The sequence below is a fragment of the Geotrypetes seraphini genome, chromosome 6 (assembly GCF_902459505.1).
Source record: "Geotrypetes seraphini chromosome 6, aGeoSer1.1, whole genome shotgun sequence".
In the NCBI taxonomy this organism is placed as follows: domain Eukaryota; kingdom Metazoa; phylum Chordata; class Amphibia; order Gymnophiona; family Dermophiidae; genus Geotrypetes; species Geotrypetes seraphini.
The window spans coordinates 172,783,278-172,803,155 of record NC_047089.1 but is presented as its reverse complement, the minus strand read 5'-3'; the positions used below and the strand labels follow the sequence as shown (position 1 = coordinate 172,803,155).

The window sequence follows — 19,878 nt, the reverse complement described above, 5'->3', positions numbered from 1 at the left end:
ATTGACATGAATGGGTGAAATCTGATTTTATGTTTGTAGCTCCGCCCACGTGTGCATGTGGGCCGCGATACCCCCAGAACATATCATCCCAGGTAGTGAAGGATCTGCATACCAAGTTTCGTTCAAATCGGTCAAGCCGTTTTTGCGTGATCGCGGCACATACACACACAGATACATACCTCCGATTTTATATATATAGATTGGTTGCCAATAAAGTGTGGTTTATTTGAAGACCTGGCTTACTCTGCTTCTTCTTTTGGAATTATTACCAGCATGCACACCAATATAAAATTGCTCTCTCACTCATTTTTCTCCACTTTTGTTATCTGGCCTTGATGCTCACTCTGATCTCTCCAACAAGGGATCAGTTTGTATTTGTATTTATTGGATATTTAGAAATATCTATGGGAAGTCTGAAGGGTTTATAGTTCATAAATTGCATTAGCTGCTGTGTCATTAAGATCAAAGTAGAAAGTAGCACTCTTCTTCCCATGGCGTGACTTTGCCTTTTTTTGGGGTCGATTTGGGTTCTTCTGCCTTTTGACTGCGCATATACCATTATTGAGTTCTTTGATGGTACGGTTGAGTATATTGTATTGCACTGTTCACAGCCGCGTTGGCTTGCCTCTATATTTCTTGTATGTTTTTTTTCTTGTATGCCCTTTGCTTGTCTGGTTGACCTCAATAAACATGATTTTTTTTTTAAAAAAAGAAAGAAAGTAGCACTCTTCTAAGCATTTCGCGTAGATGTTGCTAGGATGAGAGTTTCTAAATAAGTGATCTGTTGGAGCGTATAAATAGGCTGTACATGTACAAGATTCCCCGAAAGGACTTTGGCCTTCCAAGCAGGTAAACAGAATAAGAATTTAAGGGGATCTGATTATGTCTTCTTTCTCTTACCAGGATTTTAGAAAACTATTGAAAACTTATCTGTTTGATAAATTTATATGAGTTGTTAATTTTACTGCTCTTGTGTTCTTGATAATGTAACTTGAGGTATTATTGCTATGTTTGTACAGTTTTCTTCTTGTTGTAAACCGCATTGAACTGCATGGTATTATGGTCTACAAATAAAGCTATTATTATTATTTATCAAATGCATGGCTGACTGAATCTAAATACTTCATTTGTGACTGACACACATTATGATAGTCGAAACAAGTAGACTCCCTAAGCGTATGCTACTAGATTGTCCTGTATTCTGTCTATGGGGATCATGTTCAAAAAACATAGATGTCCAAAAGATGGCATAATCCGGTATCTGGATGTCATACTAGACAAAATATCCAAGTGGGCATTTTCGAAACTGACTTTTTAGATGTCTTTCTGGTTGTTTTGTCTCCAGTGTGTCCAAATCTTAAGAGGGCATGATTTAATAATAATAATAATAATAACAGCTTATATACCGCAGTACCGTGAAGTTCTATGCGGTTTACAAAAGATTAAGCAAAGGTACAAATTGATTGACTTCAAGAGGGGTAGAAGAAAGAGAATTAATATGACAGGAAATTCAATGTTGAGGAAAAAGTGATCAATAGGACAAGTTAATCGCTATTGGGGGGGAGAGAGATGAGTGGATCAGTTGTCTAGATGCTTTAAGAACAGGTGTGTTTTTAGATGTTTCCTGCTTTAGGCAGGATTAGGGTAGGCTTAGCTCTTGGACATTTTACAGCAATAATCGGACATTTTACAAAACATCCAGGGCACAATTTGGCCGTTTGGGGCTAGAACTGTTTTTAAAATGAATAAGGGCCAAAAAGGTACCCAAATTGACCAGATGGCCACTGGAGGGATGAACATTTGGCCCCACACACAGTCCAACAGAGGTCACTAACCCCCTCCCACCCCCAAAGATCTGCATGAAATAGTATACAGTATATCTGTCTCAATGACAGCTGCAGATACTATGGCCAGTCCTAGTAGAGCTGCAAGCAGGACTCTGGAGTAGCCTGGTGGGCAGTGCAGTGGACTGAAGAGAAGGGGACCCAAGCCCAATTTTTAACTAGTACACTTATGGTGGAAAGTGTGAGCCCACCAAAAAACCTACTGTACTGCCATAAGTGACACCTGCAGGCATAAAGGCTATTGGTATGGTACACAGGTGAGTACAGTAGGAGAGTCTTGGAGGGCTCACCATATAATGTACAGGGGTTATGGTGAGATGTGTACCCGACACACTTAATTTGAAGATCAGAGCAGTGCTCCTTAGGGTGCCCCGCTACTCTACTGGCATATCTGTGTGGTCAGTCCATTAAAAATGCTGGTCCCTCCTACATGCAAATGGCTTGTTTTGGATGTTTTTAATTTAGATTTTTTTTTTTCTGATAGTGGCAAAAAAAATTAAATTAAACACCTAGCTGAACAAAATGTCTAGCTGGGCCATTTTTGGGGACAAAAAAAAATAGACATCTTGCGGGTTCAAAAATGGACATTTTCTCCATCTGATTTTTGGATGTTTATCTCAAAACATCCAAAGTCAGACTTAGACGTCCTATCAAAAATGCCTCTTCATGTCTGACATTAAAATATGCTTGTTGGAGGACAAAGAGGAAGGCAGAAGATTCAAGCGGTGTCTCAGCTACCCACCTTTCGTCTTTTACCAAAGAAACAAAATCCCTGAGTTTGCTTTTGGTCTCTTGGCAACTCAGGATAACAATTAAGCTAATCCTTCCTATAGAAAGGACGAAATGTTAGTTTTGTGCTACACATCCTGTTACTTAGCAGTGAGAAGTACAACCGCATGGATTGCTTTCATCTGAAACTAGTGTAGATATATACAAGATTTATCATCTAAACATTTTGGCTATTGAGATTAGGCAAATCTATCAAAGAATTTAAGATTGTACATAGAGGAACACAGCAAATTGGAAATGATTACTAACATCAGAAATTGTATGGTTAGAGAGAGAGAGAAAAGAAAGTCTGAAAATGCTTTCGAATGTATATTCATTTTTTGTTTTTGTGCTTTGTCTTCCAGTGAATTATTTATTGTTTGCATGGCTGGATTGCCCAGGAAAGAGCTGCGACAGGTTCTGAAGACTTCCAGGCCATGACGTACTTGGCTCACACAGCTAACCTCCAACTAGCTGGCTTTGCGTTTGCTACAGTGGGCTGGATCTTGTCCTCCATTACAACAGGCCTCGTGCAGTGGAGAGTGTGGCATGTGGCCAACACCACCATTATCACTTCTGGCATTGCCTGGATAGGAATATGGCGATCGTGCTTCTTCAGTGACATCCTCATCTCCTCCAGCTTAAAAACAATGTACTGTCAAGAATTCAGTGTCAACGATTCTTTTCTACCCCGGGAGATTTTTGTTGCCCAGGGCCTGATGTTGGTAGCTGTGATTCTGGGAGCCATAGGGAAAGTTACCGCCGTCTGTGCTCTGAGGAATGTTTATCAAGGCATATCTCCTGGGACTCAGATTGTCAAGTGGTTTATAGCTGGGGGAGTCTTGAATGTAGCTGCTGGTGTTTGCATCTTAATACCTGTGGCCTGGAATTTTTATTCTGTGGTACACAACCTTGGGATCACCTTTCCTTCGACATTTTTTATGCCTACTAACCCATTAGCACAAGACGTTGGAGCTGCTATTCCAGTTGGTATTGTATCTGCAATTTTGATGATACTGAGCGGAACTTTTTTCCTATGTTACAAGCTGCCTGCCAGGCCCGCACTTAAGGTACATCCTCTCGGTACAGAGGAAGGTTACATATCGGATGACTGGAATGTAAGCTCAAAACATACTTTTCCTTCTAAAAGCTGCTCATCTGTTCATAGCTCCCTGAATCAAATGCCCTATTGCAATGGCATCAGCAACGATGCATTTGAGCTAAGTGAATATTTATAATGTTCCTGGACTGTTCTTTTGCACTTATATCTTCATTGATCAGTTTCTCCATGAATTTTTGACTGCTGTTATGGAACTAAACAGCATGGCAGAATATCTTTGCTTGTTGTATCATTGTGTGGATGATACTGGTGTTATTTTATGTGAGGGGCTAGACTCTAAACTTATGGATATTGATTTATTTTCACAAACCTTAATTCACTTTTCTCGGAAGTGATTTACTGCTGAGGCTAACACATCCCAGGCAGATATGTTTCAGGGTGCTCTGAAACTTTCAGAGACTTGTGTGCAGAATAATTTATTGACCCTCTAGGTTTGCCGTTGTAAATTATAACCACTATTGCACTGACGAATAGGATCTAAACCTGAATTTTCCGACTCCAAATTTCTATGTTTTTTGGGTAAGTTTTATTGTAGGTTTTTTAAAAAATGACTGTACTGTATAGATAATAGAACCATTTTTCATTATTTATTTATCAAATATGCATTTACTTAAATTAAAAAAAAAAAAAAAACCAAAAAAACTTTTGGATGGCTCATTAAAACACCTATAAAGATTTATGAGGGCTGGGGTTTTTGGTGTGTTTTTTTAAATAAACTTTATTTATATTTCTCCATCTAGCTGATTTTAGCTGAGGGGGGTTTGATAAAGAGAAATAATGTTGGCTGATTGATACAGCAGATACAACACCTTTAATAAACGATATTGCTGAAGGATTTAAAAATTATTTGTGAACAGCTCTGGGAAAAACATGCCTAAACTTGAGGGTCCAAAATGTTGAGAATGACTCCAAAACAAAATTGAGTTAATAAGGTCTACACTTACCCACACACCACCCCCTTTACAAAACTGCGGAGGTGGTTTTTAACCCAGACTGGCACGCTAAATGCTCTGCATTGCTCCCGACACTCATGTTTCTATGAGCATTGAGAGCAGCGCAGAACATTCAGCATGCCGGCCTGCGCTAAAAACTGCTTCTGCAGTTTTGTAAAAGTGTGTGTGGGGGAGGGGGGGTGGGAGCGGGATTAAATAGGTCTTTTCACATAGCTGTGCTGCCGAGCTGTGCACGCTAAATGCTGAGCCATCCATTGTAATCCTGTGGGCGGCTTTGCAGTATGGTTTGATAAATAGGGGGGGGGGGATTTACCCCCCCTTTTATAAAACTGCAGAAGTGTTTTTTAGCAAAGGCCGGCACGCTGAATGCTCTGCGCTGCTCCCGATGCTCGTAGGAACTCTATCCCCCTCTTCTAGAAAGCTGCGCTAGCGGCTGCAGCGCGGCAAGAGCCCCGAAGCCCTTTAAATTTCTATGGGCTTCGGGGCCGTTACTGCATGGCAGCCGCTAGCGCGGCTTTGTAGAAGAGGGGGATAGAGTTCCTACGAGCATCGGGAGCAGCGCAGAGCATTCAGCGTGCTGGCCTGCGCTAAAACTGCTTCCGTGGTTTTGTAAAAGGGTGGGGGGGAGTGTTAATTTGTCATCTATTTACTATCTGTTATTTTCTAACCTATGTAATAAAAATGAGCTCAGTGTTTTTATTGAGTCATTTTGGAAAGGCTGTTTCTGGTACTATAGTCCTGTTTTCACAGAGACAGCCATATTTTAGCGCTCCTTTTCTGCTCCTCTCTTTTAGAAAATTATCTATGTAAACACATTGTAGAAACAACTTTTTTAACTGGCATTTTTATTGTGTCACAGTACAGTTTCTGAAGTGCTTTCACATCTTACTTGGCACCATTGACACTAATGATTAGTCTGCACTAAACGCTAAGACGCCCGTAGGAGTAAAATGCTTAACATTTAGGAGGGGTTGCTGAAAAGTTCTCAGCCCAGCCAAGAAGACGTGGATATGGTTCAATCAATGATCTGAAACAATGTCAAAACATAGAATTGCGTTTCTACATATTGGCACTTAACAAAATATGATAACACTCTTTACAGCCACAGAGAACTTTTCAGTACCCCCTCATAACAGTGGTCTCAAACTTGTAGCCCAGGGGCCACATGCGGCCCACCAGGTACTATTTTGAGGCCCCCGGTATGTTTATCATGATCACAAAAGTAAAATAAAACAGTTTCTTGATCATATGTCTTTTTAGCTAAGACTTAGCTAAAAAGAAAGCCAAAAGGAAAGATTTATAAACTATAAAGAGTTTTTACCTCATGCAAAATTGTCATTTCTTTAATAAGACATGAAATATTTTTTTCTGAGGCCCTCCAAGTACCTACAAATCCAAAATGTTGCCCTGCCACTGTCTCATAGCAAGCACTATGCATCTTTGAAAAAGCAGTCCCAAGTGAAGACAAAAAAGATCTGTACTGGTTAATGCGATTGAACTAGGAAAGGTGATATTATAGAGAACAGAAATTTCTGACCTACAACAACAAAAAAATCTATTTCTAACATCTTTGACAAACAAGCTGAGTGTCATTCAGTCTTGGTCACATATATTCCTTGTTGGAAGATACCTCTGTATAAGCCAGTGGCTGTCCTTTGCTCTCATGCGATCTGGTTATACAGAACTGTGATTTGATCAGGATGACACCTCCTACCAAAAGCAAAAATCCACTAATCCAGGCACAGATCATGGCACTGCCACACTCCCAGCGAGGCACCATACTTGACAAGTCAGGATCCCCAAACTTCACCACTGTGGAATGAATCAGGTACGACACAGGGAACAGAGTACAAACCGCTGCCAAGAAAGCAAGGATGCCTCCACAAATGACTAAGCTCCTCTTTGCATGGACTTTAGTGTCCCCCAGGATCGTAACACATGCCAATCCAGGTACGGTCACAACAACCCCTAGTAAACCTTTGGAAAAAGAAATGCAAATAAGGATTCGAGTCATCCGCATTTCAGTAGGGAAAGCCAAGAGAGTGCTGTAGCTTTCACATACACTTTTATTGAAGCCTTGAATGATGCAAGCTTCCCACAACCCGAGCAGAAAGTATTCATTGACGAGCAGGCCTGATGAGACCGTCAACCACTGGGGCATTAGAATGGCCATTAGTGAGGAAATGCAGCCAAGAAGGGCTAGGAAGAGTCCAGCAAGTTCAGCCAAGCAAAGCCTCGTCTCCATTCTGTTTCTGACGTTAGTCTGGCTAGAAATAGGTTTTGTTTCAGTTTTTCTTAGCAGCTTTACTGGTTATATAACTTTAAAAAGGACAAGGCGCAGTTAATTCAAGAAAATCCACTTGTTGGGAGTTCAGTACTTGAAATTGACTATGAAAAGGCAACTTTCAGTTCAGTCACATCACTTGCTTGTCATGTGAGCCCCTATTGTTCTGTTCAACCCACTGATACACTTGGGGGACTCAGTGGTTCCTGGGATCCTTTTCTTAAAATCTCTTTATGAAAACAAAAGAGTGTCTCAGAAAGTGGAAAAGAGTTGGCGAGAATCCCTAGATAAGAAGTTGGCAGCATACGACTGGCTCGGCCCCTTCTAAGTCAGATTCCTCCCCCGCCTTCCCAACCATGATATCCAAACTATCTTGAAGCAAAGCAACTGCAGTATGCATGTATACCGTGACTTACAGAAATTAAATTGGAGCAGAAGTAGGTGATATGATATTTTTAATTAACAAATAATTGGTTTGCCAAATGACAGACTGAGATCTGGATGCTCTATTTAACAAAAACACCAAAACCATTGTAGAACAGACAGAGAAGAGCAAAGTAAAACTATAGGAAAAAGATAATAGCTTTCCTGTAGCAAGTGAAAAAGTGTGTTAAAAAATCCTTCATTGGTTGTCCACAGAATTAAAAAAAAAATTGGCTTAGTTTTGGAACATTTTCAATTTTTTTTTCCTTCTGGCCAATTTTTAGATATTTTTGCAATTCATTTCAGAAGTCAATGCAAGTAAAGTTTGAGTTGCATACTTGGAGGGGCATAATACGTTTAAGTCTGATTCGGATGTATGGCACTAAACTTCCAAAGCTGGCACTGGGAAAATGTCATTCTCAAAAGGCAAATCACTCTGGGGCTCTTAATCAAAGCAGAAATATGTCTAAAAAGCCGCCCAAGTCGGCACTTGGATGACCTAAAAGACAGGTCATCCAAGTGCCAATAATCAAAATGACATTTTATTTATTTATATATTTTTTAAAGATATATTTATTGAGAATGGCAAATGGCCCAGACAAAGAAACACAATTGGCAAAGTTTTAGATGTATCCAGGGACGATTTAGGTCTCTGAATACCGCTGTGTGCCCAGAGCTGAAAAGGGCATTTTTTTGAGGCGTGGGGAGGGCGGGATTTGGGCGGGACGTGGGCCAACCTAGACTTAGTTGTACCGCAGGGATAATCAAAAGTTTTATGAGGCTGTCTGGAAATTGAATGGAATGCACAATAATGGCAGGACAGAAAACATAGATTCCAGACAAATCAGCCACTGACCTTCAAGCCTTGCATTGAAGAATGCTGGATGGAACTTATACGTTGTGACTTAGGCAATCAAAAACCAGGTCTAAGTGCCCAGAAGGTATCCAAAGTGAGAGCGCCTTTGCGAAGGGCCTCAAGAAGGGCCAAGTTACTACACCAAGAACATCAAGAAAGGACTGAAAGGTAAGGAAGAAGCGGGCGCAGAAGGAACAAACACAAACAAGCAACAGTAAGAAAAGCTAGAGCAAAGGCAGCACACAAGACAAAGGTAGAACACAGGTAGCGCACACAAGAAGAAGGTAGAGTAAAGGCAGAACACACAGGAAGAAGGCAGCACACACAAGAAGAAGGTATTACAAAGACAGCACACATAAGAAGAATAGGCAGCACACACAAGAAGAAGACAGGAAGCAGGTGCTGAGGGAAGCAGGCACAGGAGGAACAAACACATAAGCATAAGTAAGGTAAGGTATAGCAAAGGCTGCACACACAGGAAGAAGGCAGGAAGCAGGCATAGAAGAAACACGTAATCTTAACTGTTATCTTTAAGCAGGAACGACAATAGAAGCAGAGGGGAACCAGAAGATAAGCTTTCCAGTGTTCTGCACGGACTGTCATATGTATGACTACCTCCCCTCGGGAAAAGGCAGGAGGAACTACAATCAATAAATGCGTGGCTGAGGAAATGGTGTGAGGAAGAAGGATTCCACTTCGTGAGGAACTGGACAACGTTCTGGGGCAAGAGCAAGCTCTACAGGAGAGATGGACTGCACCTGAGCACGGCGGGAACAAGACTTCCATCAAACAACGTCAAGAGAGGAATAGAACAGGCTTTAAACTAAGAGGAAGGGGAAAGCCGACAGTCGACCTAGCGTCGATGATTCGGAAGAAGGTATCACGTGATGATACTAAGGGAATGCAAGGCTCGGAAGAAACAAAGGACAAATTACAGGAGTCAACTAACCCAGAAGAAGTGGTTAGAAGGAGTGTACCAAAAGAGAAGACACTAAAGACCGAAACACAGGGAAAGGAAATGAAGACACTTAAATGCCAGGATCTAAACTGCTTATATACTAATGCAAGGAGCCTAGGAAACAAAATGGGGGAATTAGAAGCCGTGGCCAATGCAGAAGACTTAGACATCATTGGAATCTCTGAAACATGGTGGAATGAGGAAAGCAAATGGGATACAGCACTGCCGGGATTTAAGCTCTATCGCCAGGACAGGTCAGGACAGAAAGGAGGTGGCTATGGGTTAAAATACCAGGAAGAAAGGGACATGAAATAAAAATGGGCCTATACTATCGCCCACCCGGGCAAACCGGAGATATCGATAAGGAAATGGAAGCCGAGATGAAACAAGAATGCAAAAACGGTTGCACAGTTATTATGGGAGATTTCAACTACCCCGGGATAGACTGGAGTCTTGGAAACTCAAAATGCGCTAGGGAAACAGAATTCCTGGAGGCTACACAAGATTGCTTCATGGAGCAGCTTGTTAGAGAACCGACGAGAGGAAATGCCACTTTGGATCTAATCCTAAATGGGTTAATGGGACCAGCAAAGGAAGTGGAAGTAGTGGGACCGTTGGGAAACAGTGACCATAACATGATCAAGTTCAAGGTTGAAGCAGGAATACCAAAAGGAAAGAGAACCATAGCGACAACTTTCAACTTCAGAAAAGGAAACTATGAAGCAATGAGGAAAATGGTAAGGAATAAACTTAGGAACACTTCCAAGAAATGGAGGATGGTAGAACAGGCCAGGTCTTTTTTCAAGGACATGGTGAGCGAGGCGCAAAATCTTTACATCCCCAGATTCAGAAAGGGGAGCAAAAAGAGTCGAATAAAGGACCCGATATGGATGACTTAAATAGTGAAGGAAGCGATAAGTAATAAGAAAAATTCATTCAGGAGATGGAAAAAGGACAAAACTGAAGGAAACTGGATAGAGCACAGGAAGTATCAAAAAGAATGTCACCGTGTGGTTCGAAAAGCTAAAAGAGAGTATGAAGAGAAGTTAGCCAGGGAGACTCGTAATTTCAAACCGTTCTTCAGATATGTTAAGGGAAACAGCCAGCTAGGGAGGAGGTGGGACCGCTGAATGATGGAGTCAGGAAGGGAGTAGTGAAGGAGGAGAAAGAAGTCGCGGAAAGACTGAACATGTTCTTTTCGTCTCTATTTACAAACGAAGACACAACCAACATACCGGAACCTGAGCAATTCTTCAATGGAAATCAAGCAGAAAAATTAACATTCATGGAAGTGAGCCTTGAAGATGTGCGCAGGCAGATAGATAAACTAAAAATAGACAAATCTCCAGGTCCAGACGGAATCCATCCAAGGGTTCTGAAGGAACTAAAGGAGGAGATAGCAGAACTACTGCAGCAAATATGCAATCTATCCCTGAAAACAGGCGTGATCCCGGAGGATTGGAAGACGGCCAACATCACGCCCATCTTTAAAAAGGGATCAAGAGGTGACCCGGGAAACTACAGACCAGTGAGTCTGACCTCGGTTCCTGGAAAAATGGCGGAAGCACTGATAAAAAAAAGCATCGATGATCACTTGGAAAGAAACAAACTTCTTATAACCAGCCAACATGGTTTCTGCAGGGGGAGATCGTGCCTAACCAACTTACTACACTTCTTCGAAGGAATTAACAAACAGATGGACAGAGGTGACCCCATAGACATCATATACCTTGATTTCCAAAAAGCCTTTGACAAGGTGCCCCATGAACGACTACTCCGGAAACTGAAGAACCATGGGGTGGACGGAGACGTACATAGATGGATCAGAAACTGGTTGGCAGGTAGGAAACAAAGGGTAGGGTTGAAGGGACACTACTCTGACTGGAGGAGGGTCAAGAGTGGTGTTCCGCAGGGCTCGGTGCTCGGGCCGCTGTTATTTAATATATTCATAAATGATCTAGAAACAGGGACGAAGTGTGAGATAATAAAATTTGCAGATGACACCAAACTATTTAGGGAAGCTCGGACTAAAGAGGACTGTGAGGAATTGCAAAGGGACTTGAACAAACTAGGAGAATGGGCGACAAAATGGCAAATGAAGTTCAACATTGAGAAATGTAAAGTATTGCATGTGGGAAGCAGAAACCCGAGGTACAACTATACGATGGGAGGGATGTCATTGAATGAGAGTACCCAAGAGAGGGACTTGGGGGTAATGGTGGACAGGTCAATGAAGCCGACTGCACAGTGCGCAGCGACCGCTAAGAGAGCGAATAGAATGCTAGGTATAATCAAGAAGGGTATTACAGCCAGGACGAAAAAAGTTATCCTGCCGCTGTATCGGGCGATGGTGCGCCCACACCTGGAATACTGTGTCCAGTTTTGGTCGCCATACCTTAAGAAGGATATGGCATTACTCGAGAGAGTTCAGAGAAGAGCGACACGTCTGATAAAAGGGATGGAAAACCTTTCATACGCTGAGAGATTGGAGAAACTGGGTCTCTTTTCCCTGGAGAAGAGGAGACTTAGAGGGGATATGATAGAGACTTATAAGATCATGAGGGGCATAGAGAGAGTAGAGAGGGACAGATTCTTCAAACTTTGAAAAAATAAAAGAACAAGAGGCCATTCGGAAAAGTTGAAAGGGAACAGATTCAATACAAATGCCAGGAAGTTCTTCTTTACCCAACGTGTGGTAGACACTTGGAATGCGCTTCCAGAGGACGTTATAGGGCAGAATACAGTACTGGGATTTAAGAGAGGATTGGACATTTTTCTGCTGGAAAAGGGAATAGAAGGGTATAAATAGAGGATTACTGCTCAGGTCCTGGACCTGTTGGGCCGCCGTGTGAGCGGACTGCTGGGCAAGATGGACCTCAGGTCTGACCCAGCAGAGGCATTGCTTATGTTCTTATGTGACCATATGACCACTGCAGATACAAAATGTGGCCCTGCAAAGGGTTTGAGTTTGAGACCACTGGTGTAGAAGGACTGAGGTTGAGATAGACACTAAAGAATGACACAGGATGGTTTCCTGCTGTTATCTGCAAGGACAAAGATGGGAACAAATTTTATCCCTGTGTCATTCTCTAAAATAGGAAATTGAAAGGAATGCACAATAATGGCAGGACAGAAAACATAGATTCTAGACAAATCAGTGAAGATAAATAACTGTTCCAAAGAATAGGAGGGAAAGGGTAAAGCACGAGGGTAGGAAACAACAGTAAAGTAAAGAAACTCAGTAACGATTTAGACCCGGAAAACTTAAGCTGGGTCTAGGTTGACTTTATAAGCAGAGTTGAAAAGGTGCGCTAGCATTTTTAGCGCATGCACCAGATATAGCGCGCGTTAGCTGAAAAATTACCGCCTTCTTAAAAGGAGGCGGTATCGGCTAGCGCGCGTGGCAATTTAGCCCTAAGTTTTCAGTGCAACTTTGAAAATGTTAAAGGACATTCACTTTGCATATGAAGAGGGAGAGAATTCCAAGAATGAGGCAAGGCAGTAAAAAGCGCGCTGTCTAGTGGAGTCAAGCAATGCCAGTTTGGGATTTGGTAGGACCAGGCAGTGGTCATTTATTGAATGGAGGAGATGAATAGGGGTGTAAGGAAGAGTAAGCTTTGCTAAGTACTCTAGAACGCCCATCCAGTGGGCCTTAAAAGCAAGAGATAACAATTTAAGCATTATACGTTGTTCCACTGGTAGCTAGTGGCAACGTTGTAATAATGGAAAAGCTTGAGCATGGTGTAATAATCTGATAACAGTATTTTGGACTGATTGGAGTTTCTTGAGATGTGTGCATGAGCAACCCAGATACAGGATATTACAATAGTCCAAGGTGGTTATTAGTAAGGAGTGAATGAGAGAATGACATGTACCTTGATTGAAATACAGTATAATCTCGTTATAACGGACTCGCTTACAACGGAACCTTGCCTATAGCGGACAAGGTCTGCTCGTCCTGGCCGTGCGCCTTCATAAACATACAGAAAATCATCGCATATAGTGGACTCACATATAACGGACTTTTGGATATAATGGATAACCAATTTGGTCCCCAGAGCCGCTTTTAACTGTAGTTAGCTTTTAACTGTACAAGGCGTATGGCGTGCTGGTGATATAGTATCAAAATGCAGCCCAGAAGAAAATGACAGATTATTTTTCTTTCCAGTACAGTACGACATAATGCTTTAGAACATCTTTTAGTGTTCTCGTTTTGCAATCATTTCCTGCCATACCAATGTTTTGCTGAGTTTTGTTCTTGATGTTGCTGATATGGTTGTGCAGTGACTGTTGTTCATTGAATCTGGATATAATGGACTGTTTTTCCAGGTCCCTTGAAGTCCGTTATAACGAGATTATACTGTAGTGCCTATTTGAACATAACTGAGGGAGAACTATAAAACAGGTCTTACGTAGGGCAGCTATTTGAGGTATACAAGTAAGTAGGGAATCAAAAATAACCCCAAGATAGTGGAATGGGTTTACCAGTGAGATTGGGTGTCCGAAAAAATGAAGAGATACGCTAGGGGTGGTGAGGCTCCCTGTATACCAAACTACTGTGTTTTTCTTTGTTTAGTAACAGGTTATGATCATTAAGCCAGTTAGCGACACAATGTAAACAGCGCTGCTATACCCGCATTACCCCTCTCCTAAGGTCACTTCATTGGCTCCCTATCCGTTTCCGAATACAATTCAAACTCCTCCTACTGACTTACAAATGCATTCACTCGGCTGCCCTTCATTATCTTTCTTCACTTATCTCCCCCTATGCCCCCCCCCCACCACCACCATGAGTTCCGCTCAGCCGGTAGGTCCTTCCTATTTATGCTCTTCTCTTCCACTGCCTACTCCAGACTCCATCCCTTCTGTCTTGCTGCGCCGTATGCCTAGAACAAACTGCCCGAATCCCTATGGCGGGCTTAGTCTCTGGCAGTATTCAAGTCCAAGTTAAAAGCCCACCTCTTCGAGACTGCTTTCAACTCCTAGCTCCTCTCGCCTTGGTTTCTGCATCCCCAACCCTGTTCGTCATGTCTGTCTGTCCAAGTTAGACTGTAAGCTCTTCTGAGCAGGGACCGTCTGTTAAATGTCAAAATGTACAATGCTGCATACACTTTTCAGCGCTATAGAAGTGATAAATAGTAGTACCTATGTCAGGAGTACAGGGATTAGTTTAGAAGAACAAGAATATATCATCTACGTGAAAGTGAAATAAAATACCGTGGGACTGAATAAGTGTAGCTAGGGGACTAAGAAATAGATTAAAAAGCAGTGACAATACATTTGAGCCTAGAGGGACCCATCGTTCAGAGCGGGGTTGCAATTGATAGTGGGATAACTACCTTATAAGCACCGTTTTCATCTCAGAGCAATGCTAAATGTTTTTCAGAGTTAAATGTTTTGCACTAGATGTTTTCTCCTGCAGGCTCTGTAAGATACCAGGGATATCGCAGAGACCTCACAGATGCTATGTACTTGTCCTGTGGGATTAGGGCATAACTGTGTTGGTTCATGTAGGCCAGCTTCACGGTACCCTTGGGTACACTTCTCTATTCATATGGTTCACACACTGCAACATTTTGAGACATTGCCGTTCATATGCCGTACATTTTTTTTTTTTCAAATATGTTCTTTTTTTTTCAAATATAATACATCAAAATAACATGAAATAATAATATTCATTATAAGTAGACATAATACAAACATTTGACAATTAACAGAAAATAACATAAAACAGAGGGCTCCTTTTACAAAGGTGCGCTAGCGTTTTTAGCGCATGCACCGGATTAGCGCACGCTATAGCGCGTGCTAGCTGAAAAACTACCACCTGCTCAAGAGAGGGCGGTAGCGGCTAGCGCGTGTGGTATTTTAGCACGCGCGATTCCGTGCGTTAAGGCCCTAACGCACCTTCGCAAAAGGAGCCCAGAGTGTTCATGAGCTGCAAACTTCCACCTTAAAGAATAAAAAGAAGGCATCATGAAGAACTTCCAACTAAATTCCTCCAGTATTCATCCAACGGGGCCCATTTCCTAGTAAAATTAGCAATATTGTTTTGTTTGCAAACCATTATTTCTTCATGTTTTCTAATTATAGATAAATGATTCCACCATTCATGAAAATTAAGTTTAGCGTAATCTTTCCAGTTGCAGGTAATGTGATGAATAGCTAGAGCAATAATACCCCTTCTTTTACTAAGGTGCGCAAACCGATTAGCATGCACTAATCGGTTAATGCACCTTAGTAAAAGAGGGCCATAGTGTCAAATATTTTATTAAGTGTTGAAGGAATCGAGATATCTAGGTTAGAGGAGCGCAATATGATGGATTTAAAGGAGATAGGCAAATTGTTTTCCAAATGAGTTGCAGAGAGTATTCTGGATCAAACGCTTGATCAGTATATTTGTACGTTCGGGCATTCATATAGGAGATGTACAAGAGTACCAGGTTGTGTATGGCAGGACCAACAAAACCCTGAAGAAACTGAAAGCGAAAACTTGGTAATTTTAGTAGGGGTCCAATAAGCCCTATGTAAAGTTGAAAAAAAGTAGATTGATATAATGAAGCTGACATAGTGGGTCGAGCTGATGAAGTCCAGGAGTTCCAGTTTATTTCTTCTGGAATTAATTTCAGTTCTTCCGACCAGAGGCCATCAAAGGAGATTACCTCATCGCCATCCACGTCACACAAAACTTTATAAAGCTTAGAAGCTCTTTTATTCCTTATTAATAGGGACTGAGTAAACCTAATGAAATTAGATAAAGTAGGAGCCTCCCCTAACCCCCTACTTAAAAAATCTTAAGGAATTATGAGATTCTGAAATAATTCGCCAATTTTGTAAATCAGAATCAGGGAAATCCAAAATACGTTTCAAGTCTTTTATCGGGAAAATTTCACCCTCGTAGGATAGCTGAGAAAGAGCCCATACATTTTTAATCGAGTTCTCGGTGTCTTGGTCTGGGGCAGAGATATGTCAATTAGAGAATGACACGGTGAAAAAATTGGTCCCCGTCACCGCCCCGTCCCCGTCTCACCATCCTCTGCACCACCCCGTCACCGCCATTCCCTTCACCGCCCCGTCACCACCACTGCCACCCCATTCACCGCCCCGTCACCGCCACTGCAACCCCATTCACCACCCCGTCACCGTCACCGCTGCATACATAAAAGCCTCAAACGGGTACGATTTTATATACTTTTCTAATATCTCCCCTATGTATCTGCCATTGCTCCCCCCTGTGTCCATATACCATCCCCATGGCATGTCCCCTTTTTGTCTCTGTCCCTATGCCCCATGCACATAATTTCCCCTCTTTCTGTTACCTTCCTGTGTCCAGATTTCCCCTATCTTCCTCTTCCATACCAGTGTGTCTCTTCTTTTCAACCCCATCTAGCTTTTTTCCCTCTTTCTTCCCCCCCCCCCTGCTTCTAGCATCTGGCTCACCTGCCTGTCCTTCCCTTTCTTTCCTGCTGTGGGTTTTTCTTTCCGTTTTCATCACCTTGGCCCAGAATCCTTTTCCCTTTCACTCCCTCCTTACAGTCTGAGCCGGGAACACGGGTGATCGCACGGTCCTCGCAGCCCCCACCCGCCTGCCCAATCGATCCTAGTGTTTAGCCAGCTCTCTCCCTTCTCCTCACCTTAATTTGCAGGCTTTCTTTTTCAGCGACCTGCACGCTTTCCCAAAGAGCCGCACACGCGCGGCTGCTCAGTGTTCAATCTTCTGCTCTGCTGCAACTTCCTGTTTCCGGTTGCGTCAGAGCAGAAGATCGAAACTGAGCAGCAGCGGGTGCGCGGCTCTCTGATAGCGTGCGGGTCGCCGAAAAAGAAAATCTACAAACTAAGGTGAGGAGAAGGGAGAGAGCTGGCTAAACACTAGAATCGATTGGGCAGGCGGGTGTGAGCTGCGGGGACCGCGCGATCCTTCATGCCTCACTGCGGGGACAAGACCCATTCACCGCCCCGCGGGCGGTGAATGGCCTTGTCCCCGTCACCGCAGCGACTGCTAGTTTTCTTCCCCGTTTTCGGCGGTGACCCGCGGCTAAAATGCGGTGGCCGCGGGTAAACCGCCACCGTGTCATTCTCTAATGTCAATCTTACAATATGTTCAGTTCTGCATTTGTAAAATACGTGGCAAAATCATCTTCTATTCAGACATTCACGACTTTTCCACAATGGTTTAAAGTCAGAATGATTTAAGTAAGGCTTTACAAATAGAAGAAACAACAGAAAACGAAATTTGGCTTTCTTTGGTGACTCTGAAACATACCAGGCAGGGTGCAGGTAGTATTGTAACAATTTTTAGCAGTTTGCTCAGCTTAGTTATCTGAATTCTAGACTATTACTATTATCCAGATAAGTTCTGCGTTGCTCAACCTGGCACTATCCACATAGGCCTTGATTTTATAAATGACGCCTAAATCATAGGCACTAACTAACATAGCACATAGTGCACGTCAATCTTTAAGTTAGGCAATGTTTATATAATTGTGCCTATGCTAGACTTAAGCAACAGTAGGTGCCCTAACCTTAGTTGCTTCCTATTTATGCCAGGATTTCTTTGGCCTAAATACCAGTGCCTACGTTAGGCGCATACTGGTGCCTAAGTCCAGTTTAGGCACGTACCATGCTAAACATGCCCACGATCTGCACCAAACTGTGCCAACTTTCTGGTAGGCACCTTGGACTAGGCACCTACCTGAAGGTGGTAGACACCTACTGAGTTAGGCACCAGCCATCCAATTAATTTTAATTTAAGCCATTATCAGTGCCGATTAAGCTTTTTAAATAAGTTAGATGTCTAGATCAGCTACGTACGCCGATCTAGACAGTTAACTTTAGACATCTTTTACAGAATTTGGGCGATAAAGCTGTGGTGATCCGTAAGGGTATTCGCAAAGAAGGCTGTGCTGCCAAACTGGAAAATGGGCTTTAATAAGGTATAAATATGAAGTGGAACCAGAAACAGTATCCCGACACGGATCGTGTTTTGGCTGCAGAGCCTGCATCAGAAGTCCAGTGATTCTTCAGATATTCCACTAATCAGTTGACTGGGAAGTCCAATTTCACAAAACAATCAGCACAGCCGCAAACGCAAACAGACACAGTGGTGGACTCTGTAGCTGAAACACAGTCCATGTTGGGTCCTGTTTCTGGTTCCACTTCATATTTGTACCTTATTAAAGCCCATCTTCCAGTTCGACGACATGGTCTTCTCTGCTAGTTTTTTTGTTTGTTTTGGGGTTTTTTTTGCTTACCTTGGTTTTGGTGCAGCGTTTGGACAGGGCCTCTGAATATCTGGAGAGCAGGTGCCTTTGAATATTGAAGCATAAAATTCTTGCAGGTGCTGCTAGCTCTCTTCATCTGCCTGCAGAAGCATCCCTCACACTGCCCCCTCCGGCTCCTATTCTTACCAGTGGCGTAGCGTCCGGGGCAGTGGTGCCCCTCCCCTGCCCTCTTCTCTGTCATCGTCCCCCACTCATTCCTGACCCCCCTGCTGCGCATGCATACCTTTCCCTTCCACCATACCTTTTAAATTTTCCAGGCGAGAGCAACAGCACAATGCCCACATCGTGCCGGCTATCCCTCTGTCGTCACTTCCTAAGTGCAGGGCCCAGAAGTGACATCAGAGACACGGGCAGCAAGTTCGTAATGCCGCTCATGTGGGCAAAATTAAAGAGGTACGAGGGAATGGAAGGGGCAGACGTGCACGATGGGGGGGGAGGGGCGGGAAGGACAACAAGTGCCTGTGCCCTTTATAAAGACTGCACCCAGGGCAGACTGCACCCCCTTACTATGCCAGTGATTCTTGTCTGTGACGTGAATCTTAAGATTTGGCATGTATTCAAAGATTGTGTATGTTAATTGTGAGCCGCTTTGGTTAAAAGCGGAATACAAATGTTTTAAATAAATAAATAAATTACCACTTCTCAGCACACTCCTCCCCAAGACACTCACTGGCTCTCCTTCCCTCCCCTCCCCCCCTGGGCCCCTTGCATAGCTTAGTTCCTTATCTCATGCAGAAGCTTCAAGTTCACAATGAAGGAAATTCTCCCTGGCTTGCCCCCTTCCTTCCTGTGACTAAAGCTGCATTCCAGTGCTCCCACTCCCAGCGCCAGGGCTGGCATAATTATCCTGTGCCTAGGATGGCATCTTCGAGGGAGGGGGGTGAAAAACAGCAACTATGTTAAGACAAAGCAATAGGTTCTGACACCCAGAAAAAAACCATAAGAACCATCAGCCTGCAAGTCTACCCGGAGAGGGGGTTTTAAATTTTCCCCAATACATATTGTATGGTTTATTATTTTTGTATAGCAGGGGTTCTCAGCCTAGTCCTCAGGACACTTCTAGCTAGTCAGGTTTTCAAGATACCCACAATGAATATGCATGAGATTAATTTACGTAAGCTAGCTTCATTCTATGCAAATGTAGCTTATGCATATTCATTGTGGGTATCCCAAAAACCTGACTGCCAGACTGAGTTAACAAATCGTGCACTCAGCACTTGTTGCTCTACCCCCCACGATCTGTCGTGAAACAATGACAATACTCAGGCGTTTTCAACTAGTGTGGAATTTTATTTGGCCGCAGCCATAACAGCACTATTACATCACAACTGTCATAAAATGAGCCGAATAACAAACCATGAACTGTGATCAACTGTACATCGAAACTGAACATC

General features: G+C 42.9%; 2 protein-coding genes across 2 annotated transcripts; one reads left to right on the top strand and one right to left on the bottom strand.

Annotated features, from left to right (window-relative positions):
• Positions 1-3,049: 3,049 nt before the first annotated feature.
• CLDN34 (claudin 34) lies at positions 3,050-3,850 on the top strand. The gene has a single exon (XM_033948000.1). It carries the CDS (start codon positions 3,050-3,052, stop codon positions 3,848-3,850), a length of 801 nt encoding a protein of 266 aa, XP_033803891.1.
• A 2,438-nt stretch (positions 3,851-6,288) lies between these two features.
• LOC117362924 (claudin-22-like) lies at positions 6,289-6,930 on the bottom strand. Its single transcript, XM_033950015.1, has one exon. It carries the CDS (start codon positions 6,928-6,930, stop codon positions 6,289-6,291), a length of 642 nt encoding a protein of 213 aa, XP_033805906.1.
• Between the last annotated feature and the right edge of the window lie 12,948 nt (positions 6,931-19,878).